Below are 12,964 nucleotides of genomic sequence, written 5' to 3' on the forward strand. Positions count from 1 at the left end.
AACAAAGGTAAGAGATTTTAAAGAGCAACACTTTACTACAGCTAATTAAAACTCTGTCTGATTACTGTAAGATCCAGTAACTGCTTACGTCATGTTACAGTCAGACATGTGCCAGTAACATCAAATCAAACTGATGCATAAATTGCAGCCCTACATTTACAACTCAATAAAACCTGTGTCTACAATGGACCTGCACGGAGGAGTTTAAACTGGGGGGCTGAAAGTGGTGAAATGCAGGGTCATCAGGTAAACAGGGAGCGGGTGCAGCGAGAAGGGCGCACACTGACAATGCTGGGCCAGCAGCCTCACTCAGTGGGCACCCAGCTCATCGAATTGCCCAGGCCATAGAACAATGATTCAGAAAGAGCAATGTTACACTGAGTGCCCAACACCTACAGCTACAGAGAACATGGGGGATCCCGCTGAACCCCGGAGAAGGAGGTGATCTTCATGAATCTTGACCAATGGAGATGAGTCCAAAACAATCCATTCAGTTGGAATGAGAATCCTGCACAAGAGACTGTTCTGCCTCAGGACGCAGGGTCCTCGTGTCCCTATCCCCATGTCTCGGGCGTCGCCGTGTCTCGGTGTCCCCGTGTCTTGGTGTAATATCTCCAACTTTGCAGACGACACAAAGCTGGGTGGGCATGTGTGCTGTGAGGAGGATGCGGAGAAACTCCAGGATGATTTGGACAGGTTGATTGGGCAGATGCATGGCAGATGCAGTATAGTGTGGATAAATGCGAGGCTATCCACTTTGACAGCAAAAACAGGAAGGCAGATTATTATCTGAACGGCAATAGATTGGGAAAAGGGGAAGTGCAACGAGACCTGGGTGTCCTTGTGCACCAGTCGCTGAAAGTAAGCATGCAGGTGCAGCAGGCGGTTAAGAAGGCAAATGGTATGTTGGCCTTCGTAGCGAGAGGGTTCGAGTACAGGAACAAGGATGTCTTGCTGCAGTTGTACAGGGCCTTGGTGAGACCACATCTTGAGTATTGTGTGCAGTTTTGGTCGCCTTATCTGAGGAAGGATGTTCTTGCCATGGAGAGTGCAGCGAAGATTCACCAGACTGATACCTGGGATGGCAGGAATGACGTATGAGGAGAGATTGGGTCGATTGGGCTTATATTTGCTGGAGTTTAGAAGAATGAGAGGGGATCTCATTGAAACTTATAAAATTCTAACAGGACTGGACAGACTAGATGCAGGAAGGATGTTCCCGATGGCGGGGGAGTCCAGAACCAGGGGTCACAGTCTAAGGATAAGGGGTAAGCCATTTAGGACAGAGAGGAGGAGGAATTTCTTCACCCAGAGAGTGGTGAACCTGTGGAATTCTCTACCACAGAAGGCAGTTAAGGCCAATTCATTAAATATATTCAAGAAGGAGTTGGATATATTTCTTAAGGCTAAAGGGATCAAGGGATATGGGGAGAAAGCAGGAACAGGGTACTGAACATGGATGATCAGCCATGATCTCATTAAATGGTGGAACAGGCTCGAGGGGCCGAATGGCCTACTCCTGCTCCTATCTTCTATGTTTCTCTGTGTCCCCGTGGTCCCCGTGTCTCGGGTGTCCCGGGTGTTCCCGTGTCTCGGGTGTCTCCGTGTCCCGGGTGTCTCGGGTGTCCCCGTGTCTCGGGTGTCCCCGGTGTCCCCGTGTCCCGGGTGTTGCCGTGTCCCGGGTGTTGCCGTGTCCCGGGTGCCTCGGGTGTCCCCGTGTCTCGGGTGTCCCCGGTGTCCCAGATGTTGCCGTGTCCCGAGTGTCCCCGTGTCTCGGGTGTCCCCGTGTCCCGGGTGTCGCCGTGTCCCGGGTGTCCCCGTGTCCCGGGTGTCTCGGGTGTCCCCGTGTCCCGGGTGTCGCCGTGTCCCGGTTGTCTCGGGTGTCCCCGTGTCTCGGGTGTCCCCGTGTCCCGGGTGTTGCCGTGTCCCGGGTGCCTCGGGTGTCCCCGTGTCTCGGGTGTCCCCGGTGTCCCAGATGTTGCCGTGTCCCGAGTGTCCCCGTGTCTCGGGTGTCCCCGTGTCCCGGGTGTCGCCGTGTCCCGGGTGTCGCCGTGTCCCGGGTGTCCCCGGTGTCGCCGTGTCCCGGGTGTCCCCGGTGTCGCCGTGTCCCGGGTGTCCCCGTGTCGCCGTGTCCCGGGTGTCCCCGTGTCCCGGGTGTCTCGGGTGTCCCCGTGTCTCGGGTGTCCCTGGTGTCCCAGATGTTGCCGTGTCCCGAGTGTCCCCGTGTCTCGGGTGTCCCCGTGTCCCGGGTGTCTGCGGTGTCTTGGGTGTCCCCGTGTCCTGGGTATTCCCGTGTCTCGGGTGTCTTGGTGTCCCTGTGTCCCGGGTGTCGCCGTGTCCCGGGTGTCTCGGGTGTCCCCGGTGTTGCCGTGTCCCGAGTGTCCCCGTGTCCCGGGTGTCTCCGGTGTCTTGGGTGTCCCCGTGTCCCGGGTATTCCCATGTCTCGGTGTCCCCGTGTCTCGGGTGTCCCGGGTGTCGCCGTGTCCCGGGTGTCGCCGGTGTCCCCGTGTCCCGGGTGTCCCCGTGTCCCGGGTGTCCCCGTGTCCCGGGTGTCGCCGTGTCCCAGGTGTTGCCGTGTCCCGGGTGTCTCGGATGTCCCCGTGTCTCGGGTGTCCCCGGTGTTGCCGTGTCCCGGTGTCTCGGGTAGCTCGGGTGTCCCCGTGTCCCAGGTATTCCCGTGTCTCGGTGTCCCCATGTCTCGGGTGGCTCGGGTGTCCCCGTGTCCCGGGTTTCCCCATGTCCCGGGTATTCCCGTGTCTCGGTGTCCCCATGTCTCGGGTGTCCCCGTGTCCCGGGTGTCCCCGTGTCCCGGGTGTCTCCGGTGTCTCGGGTGTCCCCGTGTCCCGGGTGTCTCCGGTGTCCCCGTGTCTCGGGTGTCCCCGTGTCCCGGGTGTCTCCGGTGTCTCGGGTGTCCCCGTGTCTCGGGTGTCCCCGTGTCTCGGGTGTCCCCGTGTCCCGGGTGTCCCCGTGTCCCGGGTGTCGCCGTGTCCCAGGTGTTGCCGTGTCCCGGGTGTCTCGGATGTCCCCGTGTCTCGGGTGTCCCCGGTGTTGCCGTGTCCCGGTGTCTCGGGTAGCTCGGGTGTCCCCGTGTCCCAGGTATTCCCGTGTCTCGGTGTCCCCATGTCTCGGGTGGCTCGGGTGTCCCCGTGTCCCGGGTTTCCCCATGTCCCGGGTATTCCCGTGTCTCGGTGTCCCCATGTCTCGGGTGTCCCCGTGTCCCGGGTGTCCCCGTGTCCCGGGTGTCTCCGGTGTCTCGGGTGTCCCCGTGTCCCGGGTGTCTCCGGTGTCCCCGTGTCTCGGGTGTCCCCGTGTCCCGGGTGTCTCCGGTGTCTCGGGTGTCCCCGTGTCTCGGGTGTCCCCGTGTCTCGGGTGTCCCCGTGTCCCGGGTGTCCCCGTGTCCCGGGTGTCTCCGGTGTCTCGGGTGTCCCCGTGTCCCGGGTGTCTCCGGTGTCTCGGGTGTCCCCGTGTCCCGGGTGTCTCCGGTGTCTCGGGTGTCCCCGTGTCCCGGGTGTCTCCGGTGTCTCGGGTGTCCCCGTGTCCCGGGTGTCCCGGGTGTCTCCGGTGTCTCGGGTGTCCCCGTGTCTCGGGTGTCCCCGTGTCTCGGGTGTCCCCGTGTCCCGGGTGTCTCCGGTGTCTCGGGTGTCCCCGGTCTCCCCGTGTCTCGGGTGTCCCCGTGTCCCGGGTTTCCCCATGTCCCGGGTATTCCCGTGTCTCGGTGTCCCCATGTCTCGGGTGTCCCTGTGTCTCGGGTGGCTCGGGTGTCCCCGTGTCCCGGGTGTCTCCGGTGTCCCCGTGTCTCGGGTGTCCCCGTGTCTCGGGTGTCCCCGTGTCTCGGGTGTCCCCGGTCTCCCCGTGTCTCGGGTGTCCCCGTGTCCCGGGTGTCTCGGTGTCCCCATGTCTCGGGTCTAGACAGATTCCCATTCTCCTGGGACAGCATTTGCCTGCACACTTTCCCATTGTTCCTGCTGTTGCCCAAAAGTAAAAGTGAAGGCTCGAAGGGAGAGGAGACTCTGCGATTCCTCGTGGTGCTACTTACCCAACCTTTGAATAACCAGAAGAATCCGCACATTTCTTGATCTGTACAATATCTTGACTCTTTCGTTTTGATTTAATTCTCCAAGAATTATCCAGTAACTAAAGCCTTGGAGTCAGTGCATGCAATAATAGCTGTGAATGCTTATCCCACTCACACACTGAATTCACACACTCAGTTTTAGACTGTCACAATGTTCCTTTTCTACGAGTAAAGACAATTTCTTTAGGACTTAGTAACATTTCCTTCTTTACCGAATCTACCGAGCACCATGTACAATCCCTCAATGGAGTGCTTATGACGTGGGTTATGTTTTACAAGAACAATAAATGGAGCTGTCAACACAGGAAACCAAATAAATGCTGAATGACTTGAGCAACAGCGGAAGAGTCAGTTGAACGCAGCAACAGCCGGTCATTTTCAAAGTGGATGCCTGGCTGTGTGACGAGAATCTCGAATGGGGACATTGATCTGCCATAAACATCCAACTGCCCCATCAGCAGCAAACCTGGGATCAAACCCGGAATTCAACCACAATGGAACCTAATGTGGTTAGGGTGGGGGGCGAAGCTCTGCAGAACCTTTCCACAAGAGATTAAATGGCCAGGGAGGGTGGTGGTGTAGAATCGATGAGTGGATCATACAGGGTTGGTGGGAGTGGACTTGGTGTCCTGAACTCACTTTCCTAGATCCTTGTGCTTTTTGTAATTTCACAGATTGTGCCTTTACTGGGCTACGAGCTGGGCTCCTGAACTTGCTTCTGGAGACTGGAATAGCCTCTCCCGTGCACTGGGCTGTACAGGGGCTCATAGAACAAGCCCTTCACACAAAGTCCGTTACTCAGCTTCAAAAGGCAGCCCTTACTGAATTAGCTCCCACTCACCGAGGATTAAAGGTGTTGGCTCATCATCAAAAACAGCTACATCTCCTTCGTAAAGCTCACCTGAATTTAGTTTGGCATTGCATTTATTCGGTTTGGTATTGAGTTTATTCGGTTTGGCATTGAGTTTATTCGGTTTGTTATTGAGTTTATTCGGTGTGGTATTGAGTTTATTCGGTGTGGTATTGAGTTTAATCGGTGTGGTATTGAGTTTATTCGGTGTGGTATTGAGTTTATTCGGTGTGGTATTGAGTTTAATCGGTGTGGTATTGAGTTTAATCGGTGTGGTATTGAGTTTATTCGGTGTGGTATTGAGTTTAATCGGTGTGGTATTGAGTTTATTCGGTTTGTGCGTTGTGACAGTGAGTGAGCTTTATTGAGCAGCAGGGGTTGGGGCTGTCCTTGAGGACTGATTTCAGTGGCGTGGGTCTGTACTGCTGTACTTCCTGCCCAGTGGGCTTGCTCACACCACCAGTTTAGCAGTTAACCTCCTCTGGCGGGTTGGAGCCTACTCCAGCTGCTTGCCCAGCAACTCATTTGGCAGCGGCTGGGCTGCTGGCCGGGGTCAGAAACAGGACTGGGTTCAGAACACTGCTTCCAGTTTTGCTTCGTAGAGAGTGTTGCAATCTTCCGTAGCACCTCAATCCACAAAGCGGTCCTCCTGTTACCACCAGAGTCACATGCACCTACGGGCTGCAGTTAGCAGCAAAGCCCAAATTCCCACCAGTGCTTCACAGATCATCAACTGTTGGAGGGACAGATTCCATATCCAACAGGGAGGTGAGGATGCAGGCCGGGAATATTCATGGTCCAAACATCAGCGTGAGTCGCACAGTATCCAACAGAAGTTAAGCTGAGATTCGTCCAAACTCACTTCACAAAACCCAGGAGTGAAAGCGCAGTGTCGGGCCCACTGCACCACCCAGTGCCCAGAGAGAGGAGACCTTCATCCCCTCTGTTCGGGCTGCATTTGAACCCCAGTCCCAGAGGGTGAAGCACAGTGTCTGACCTGTTCCCCCTTCTCATGATTTAGACTTTAGGATTTCCAAAAGAAAGAATCAGGTTCAACCAAACGACAGTCACCAGCACTTGGACTGGTCAAATGCTAGATCCCGAAACATGCAACACTGCCCACAGCACACGGACAGACAGAAAACACACGACAAACCCGGCAATCACAAAAGGGTAAAGGAACTTACATCCTGAAGCTGTGCGTTGAACAAGGTGCACGAAGATAACTGAAAAGACTGTATCATAACCTGGGCGACACCCTGTGGATCAGAATAATGGACTTCCCACATCAGCAAATGGACAAGGAGGCAGCACACACACAAGGTCATCCAACCCATCCAGGCTGCTGGGTTCAGGTGGGCAGAAGCACTGAACAGCAAGCATAGCATTATTACAGAGGATGAGGCAAAAATAAAAACTGCGAGTGTCAGAAAAGGCAGGCTAAGGTTTAGATAAAAGGGTCTTGCCAAATCCTTAACCTGGCTTTTCTCTTTTCAGATGTTGATGGAGCTGCGGTGTATGGCCAGCATTTCCTGTTATACAGATGGAAAGAGAGAAGGTGATGCAGTCACAGAGGAAAGGTCAGACAGCTTCCAGCAGGTCACGGGTACTGAGAAACATGAGCAGCATTAGGGACACAGTGCGCCAGGCTGGTTATGCAGTGAACCTTGCCGGACAGGCAGTCAGCTAATGACCCAACGTGTGACTGTCGCTCAATAAACCTCAAACGTGCAAAGGAGTTTTACCCAACGGCAAGTGAGAGCAGCAAAGGGATCTGTACTGAAATAGAGGCCCAGGGGATTACAGTTGGCGATATTAGCGGTGAATGTCTGACACACTGGTATGACAGTCCTTTCTCTGCTATTGTAACACAGGTATTAACAAGGTTGAATCATAGAAATTTACAGCACAGAAGGAGGCCATTCGGCCCATCGTGTCCGTGTCAGCCGACAAAGAGCGATCCGGCCTAATCCCACTTTCCAGCTCTTGGTCCGTAGCCCTGTAGGTTACCGCACCTCAAGTGTATATCCAAGTACTTTTTAAATGTGATGAGGGTTTCTGCCTCTACCACCCTTTCAGGCAGTGAGTTCCAGACCCCCACCACCCTCTGGGTACAGAAATTTCTCCTCAACTCCCCTCTAAAGCTCCTACCAATTACTTTAAATCTATGCCCCTGGTTATTGACCCTTCTGCTAAGGGTCCTTCCTATCCACTCTATCTCGGCCCCTCATAATTTTATACACCTCAATTAAATCTCCCCTCAGCCTCCTCTGTTCCAAATAAAACAACCCAGCCTATCCAATTTTTCCTCGAACTAAAATTCCCCCAGCCCAGGCAACATCCTCGTGAATCTCCTCTGTACTCTCTCTAGTGCAATCACATCCTTCCTGTAATGTGGTGACCAGAACTGCACGCAGTACTCTAACTGCGACCTAACTAGCGTTTTATACAGTTCAAGCATAACCCCCCTGCTCTTATATTCTATGTCTCGGCTAATAAATGCAAGTATCCCGTATGCCTTCTTAACCACCTTATCTACCTGTCCTGCTACCTTCAGGGATCTGTGGACATGCACTCCAAGGTCCCTCTGATCCTCTGCACTTCTCGGTGTCCTACCATTTAATGTGTATTCCCTTTCCTTGTTAGCCCTCCCCAAATGCATTACCTCACACTTCTCCAGATTGAATTCCATTTGCCACTGTTCTGCCCACCTGACCAGTCCATTGATATCTTGCTGCGGTCTGCAGCTTTCTTCTTCATTATCAACCACACGGCCAATTTTTGTATCATCTGCAAACTTCCTCCATTCAAATCCAAATCATTGATATATACCACAAAAAGCAAGGGACCCAGTACTGAGCCCTACGGAACCCCACTGGAAACAGCCATCCAGTCACAAAAACACTCTTCGACCATTACCCTTTGTTTCCTGCCTCTGAGCCAATTTTGGATCCAACTTGCCACTTTGCCTTGGATCCCATGGGCTTTTACTTTCGTGACCAGTCTGCCATGTGGGACCTTATCAAAAGCCTTGCTAAAATCCACATAGACTACATCAAACGCACTACCCTCATGTGTAATAGGCTCCGCTCCGCAGGTCTCATTGTGAGACCCCCACAGCCCTGTTCCACAGGATCTATCTCCATTACTATTATACACAGGAACAGGTCATACTAGTTCCAACTCCATTCACCTTCCATCATCTCCTCATTGACCAGGACTCTGGGGAAAGAGCAGAGAGTGGGACTAATTACATAGAATATACAGGATAGAAACAGAGCATTCGGCCCAATTAGTCTGTGTTGCTGTTTATACTCCACAAGAGTTTCCTCCCAGTCCATCCATCTCATTTCAGTCTTTCAGCACATCTTTCTATTCTCTTTTCTCTCATGTACTCAGATGCTTTCAAAGGGGAACTAGACAAGTTATTTACCTCAACCACTCCCTGTGGTAGCGAGTTCCACATTCTAACCACTCTCGGAGTAAAGAAATGTCATCTTATTTCACTATTGGATTTATTAGTGACTATCTTGTATTGATGGTCCCTAGTTTTAGATTCTCCCACAAGTGGAAAGATTCTCTCCACATCTACCCTGTCCAATCCAAACACAATTTTAAAAACTTCCATCAGGTCTCCTCTAAGTCTTCCCCTTTTTAAAGAAAAAAGCCCAACCTGTTCAACCTTCCCTGATCGCTGTAATCTCTTAGTTCTGGTACCATCCTTGTGAATCTTTTTTGCACTTTCTCCAGTGATTCTATGTCCTTTTTATAGTATGGCGACCATAACTGTGCCCAGTCCAGCAAGTGCGGCCTGACCAGGGTCCTTTACAAGTTTAACATACCTTCACTACTTTTCAATTCTATACCCCAGGAAATAAATCCCAGTGCTTTGTTAGCATTTTAATTGCTTTTCTGACCTGCTATGCTGCTTTTAATGATTTGTTCACTTGTATCTCTAGATCCCTTTGCTCTTCTACCCCATTCAGTTTCTTATTTTCTACAGTGTGGGTGAGGTTTCTGTTTTTCCTACCAAAGTGTATTTGTCTACATTTATCAATGTTAAAGTTAATTTGCCACTTAACTGTCCGGTCTGCAAGTTTTCTAATGTCTTCTTGTATTATGTTGCATCAAACTCCCACCCCACCCCCCTCAGTTTGGTATCATCTGCAAAATTTGATATTGAGTTACTTATTCCCAAGTCCAAATCATTAATGTAAGTTATGAATAACAATGGTCCCAGCACTGATCCTTGTGGAACAGCGCTTTTCTACCTTCCTCCAATCTGAATAACTACCCTTTACCCCTACTCTCTGTTTTCTATTTTGTAGCAGTTTGCAATCCATTCAGCTATTTGTCCCCTGACCCCACATACCCTAACCTCTTTTATGAGCCTACCGTGTGGTACCTTATCAAAGGCCTTTTGAAAATCCAAGTATATGACATCTACTGCATTACCCTTGTCTACTCTTTCCGTTACCTCTTCAAAGAATTCTATTAGCCTTTTGGAATCCATGCTGACTTATATTTTCTGTCTCTAGATGTTGTTTTATCACTTCTTTTAGTATAGATTCCCCTATCTTTTCTATCACTGGCGTTAAGCTGACCGGTCCATATTCCCAGGTTCTGTTCTAGCTCCCTTTTTGCATATAGGAATTGGATAGCTCTTTCAAAGAGCCGGCACAGGCCTCCGTCTGTGCTGTATCATTCCAATCTCCTCATTCACTTTCCACCATCTCCTCATTCGCCTTCCATCATATCGCACTTCTGTATCTGCTAATTGTGCTTATTTGAATCTTCTGGCTCTGCAGGCTTGGAAGGAGTTTCCTCAGCATTGTTATTGGCAGAACAATCCTAAATTCTCCAATAGTACCACACCATTCCAAATCTCCAGACCTGGAACTCAACAGGCTCAACCTGCTGAGCAAAATATAAAAGGAGCTGCACTAGGAGAAACCTGAGCAGATATGGACCAGCTGGTATTGGGGCGAGCAGCCAGAGAGTCAGCATCCACCCAGGGGTCAGGAAATAGTCAGCGCGTGGCCTGCAGTAGTCCATGGCTCTGTGGTGAGAAGGGCAGCCATTGTCACTCCCTGTCCCAGGCTACATTAATAGTGATCCCATGGAGAGATTTTAATAGGTCCTATTATCGTGGCCCTCGCCATCGCGAAATACCCACTTCCCAGGGTGCAAAGTGCAAGAAAAGGGGCGGAGACCCATTTCACCGGAGCTCCACCCTTTTTACATTGCCCTGTGGGGGTTCAGAGCTGGCCCTGGGCCTGCAGTTGGCACAGGCCCAAAAATCTCATAAGTGAGGTGGGAGGGGGTGTATCCGGACTTATTCCTCATTTTCCTGTAGGAGCGCTCACCGGGAGGCTCAGTGCAGGGAGACCCAGTGAGGCATTGCACTGCACCCGGCAATCTGGAGGCTCAGTGGGGGTCCTGGGAGTAGGATGAAACCGGATGGTTAAGGTACAATTTCTGAGGTTTGGACAAGAACAACAACAACTTTTATTTATATAGCGCCTTTAACGTAGTAAAACGTCCCAAGGCGCTGCACAGGAGTATTATAAGACAAAAAATGTGACACCGAGCCTCATAAAGAGAAATTAGGGCAGGTGACCAAAAGCTTGGTCAAAGAAGTAGGTTTTAAGTCGTGTCTTGAAGGAAGAAAGAGAGGTAGCGAGGCGGAGAGGTTTAGGGAGGGAATTCCAGAGCTTAGGGCCCAGGCAACAGAAGGCACGACCACCAATGGTGGAGCGATTATAATCAGGGATGCTCAAGAGGGCAGAATTAGAGGAGCGCAGTTATCTCGGGGGGTTGTGGGGCTGAAGGAGATTACAGAGACAGGGAGGGGTGAGGCCATGGAGGGATTTGAAAACAAGGATGAGAATTTTGAAATCGAGGTGTTGCTTAACCGGGAGTTAATGTAAGTCAGCGAGAACAGGGGTGATGGGCGAACGGGACTTAGTGCAAGTTAGGACACGGGCAGCCGAGTTTTGGGTGACCTCAAGTTTACGTAGGGTAGAATGTGGGAGGCCAGCCAGGAGTGCGTTGGAATAGTCAAGTCTAGAGGTAACAAAGGCATGGATGAGGGTTTCCGCAGTGGATGAGCTGAGGCAAAGGCGGAGACAGGCGATGTTACGGAGGTGGAAGTAGGCGGTCATAGTTATGCCGCGGATATGTGGTCGGAAGCTCATTTCAGGGTCAAATATGACACCAAGGTTGTGAACAATGTGTTTCAGTCCAGACAGATGTTAGGGAGAGAGATAACATAAGAACATAAGAAATAGGAGCAGGAGTCGGCCATTTTGCCCTTCGAGCTTGCTCCGCCATTCAATGAGATCATGGCTGATCTTCTACCTCGTCTCCACTTTCCTGCACTATCCCCATATCCCTTAATATCCAAAAATCTATCGCTCTCTGTCTTGAATAGACTCAACGACTGAGCCTCCTCAGACCTCTGGGGTAGAGAATTCCAAAGATTCACCACCCTCTGAGTGAAGAAATTTCTCCTCATCTCAGTTCTAAATGGGCGACACTTATTCTGAGATTGTGACCCCTGGTTCTAGACTCCCCAGCCAGGGAAAACACCCTCCCTGCATCTACTCTGTCAAGCCCTATAAGAATTTTTAATGTTTCAATGAGATCACCTCTCATTCTTCTAAACTCCAGAGAATATAGGCCTAGTCTACTCAATCTCTCCTCATAGGACAATCCCCCCATCCCAGGAACCAGTCTGGTGAACCTTTGTTGCACTCCCTCTATGGCAAGTATATCCTTCCTTAGGTAAAGGACCAAAACTGTACACAATACTCCAGGTGTGGTCTCACCAGGGCCCTATATAATTGCAGTAAGACTTTACTCTTATACTCAAACCCTCTTTTAATAGAGGCCAACATACCATTTGCTTTTCTAATTGCTTGCTGTACCTGCATGTTAACTTTCAGTGATTCGTGTACAAGGACACCCAGGTCCCTCTGAACACCAACATTTCCCAATCTCTCACCATTTAAAAAATACTCTGCTTTTCTATTTTTCCTACCAAAGTGGATAACTTCACATTTCTCCACATTATATTCCATTTGCCCTGTTCTTGCCCATTCAGTTAGCTTGTCTATATCCCCTTGAAGCCTCCTTGCATCCTCCTCACTACTTAAATTCCCACCCAGCTTTGTATCATCAGCAAACTTGGATATATTACATTTGGTCCCCTTATCCAAATCATTGATATAGATTGTGAATAGCTGAGGCCCAAACACTGATCCTTGAGGTACCCCACTAGTTACAGCCTGCCAACCTGAGTCAGTAGCTCGGGAACAGAGTTTGTGGTGGGGACCAAAAACAGTGGCTTCGATCTTCCCAATATTTAATTGGAGAAAATTTCTGCTCATCCAGAACTGGATGCAGTCTGACAATTTAGAGACCATGGAGGGGTCGAGAGAAGTGGTAGTGAGGTAGCGCTGGGTGTCATCAGCGTACATGTGTTTTGGGATGATGTCGCCAAGGGGGAGCATGTAGATAAGAAATAGGAAGGGGCCAAGGATAAATCCTTGGGGGACACCAGAGGTAACGATATGGGAGCGGGAAGAGAAGCCGTTTTGCAGGTGATTCTCTGGCCATGATTAGATAGATAAGAATGGAACCAGGCGAGTGCAGTCCCACCCAACTGGACAACGGTGGAAAGGCGTTGAAGAAGGATGGAGCGGTCAACCGTGTCAAAGGCTGCATACAAGTCAAGAAGGACGAGGAGGGATAGTTTACCTTTGTCACAGTCACAAAGGATGTCATTTGTGAGTTTGATGGGAGCCGTTTCGGTACTGTGGCAGACCCTCCACCACATCCTCCCCCAGTGTTGTGTGGAAGTCGGGGCTTTCTGGCTGCTCATCTTCGTTCTCAAAGACCTGCCCCTTATGCAGGTGCTAGGCCAAGACAGGGAGTGGACCCTTGCCCCAGGTCATATTAATGGGCCAGGACAGGAAATCCCGGTGCTCCTGGACTTGGAAAGCACCAGGGTGGGAGGGAGAGGAACAGGAACATCT

General features: G+C 51.1%; 1 protein-coding gene across 4 annotated transcripts in view; it reads right to left on the reverse strand.

Moving 5' to 3' along the window:
- Positions 1-12,964, reverse strand: part of slka (STE20-like kinase a) — a 230,037-nt gene that overhangs the window by 19,797 nt on the left and 197,276 nt on the right. For 2 of the 4 annotated variants that reach the window (XM_085994124.1, XM_085994122.1), the window contains one exon: positions 6,113-6,184. The exons of the other annotated variants lie outside the window; for them this stretch is intronic. In XM_085994124.1, coding sequence (XP_085850250.1) covers positions 6,113-6,184 — 72 coding nt within the window. The remainder of the gene's footprint in view (positions 1-6,112; positions 6,185-12,964) is intronic. 4 annotated transcript variants of the gene reach the window in all.

The sequence above is a fragment of the Somniosus microcephalus genome, chromosome 8 (genome assembly GCF_052327205.1).
Source record: "Somniosus microcephalus isolate GS21.2 chromosome 8, FLI_Smic_1.0, whole genome shotgun sequence".
Taxonomy (NCBI): domain Eukaryota; kingdom Metazoa; phylum Chordata; class Chondrichthyes; order Squaliformes; family Somniosidae; genus Somniosus; species Somniosus microcephalus.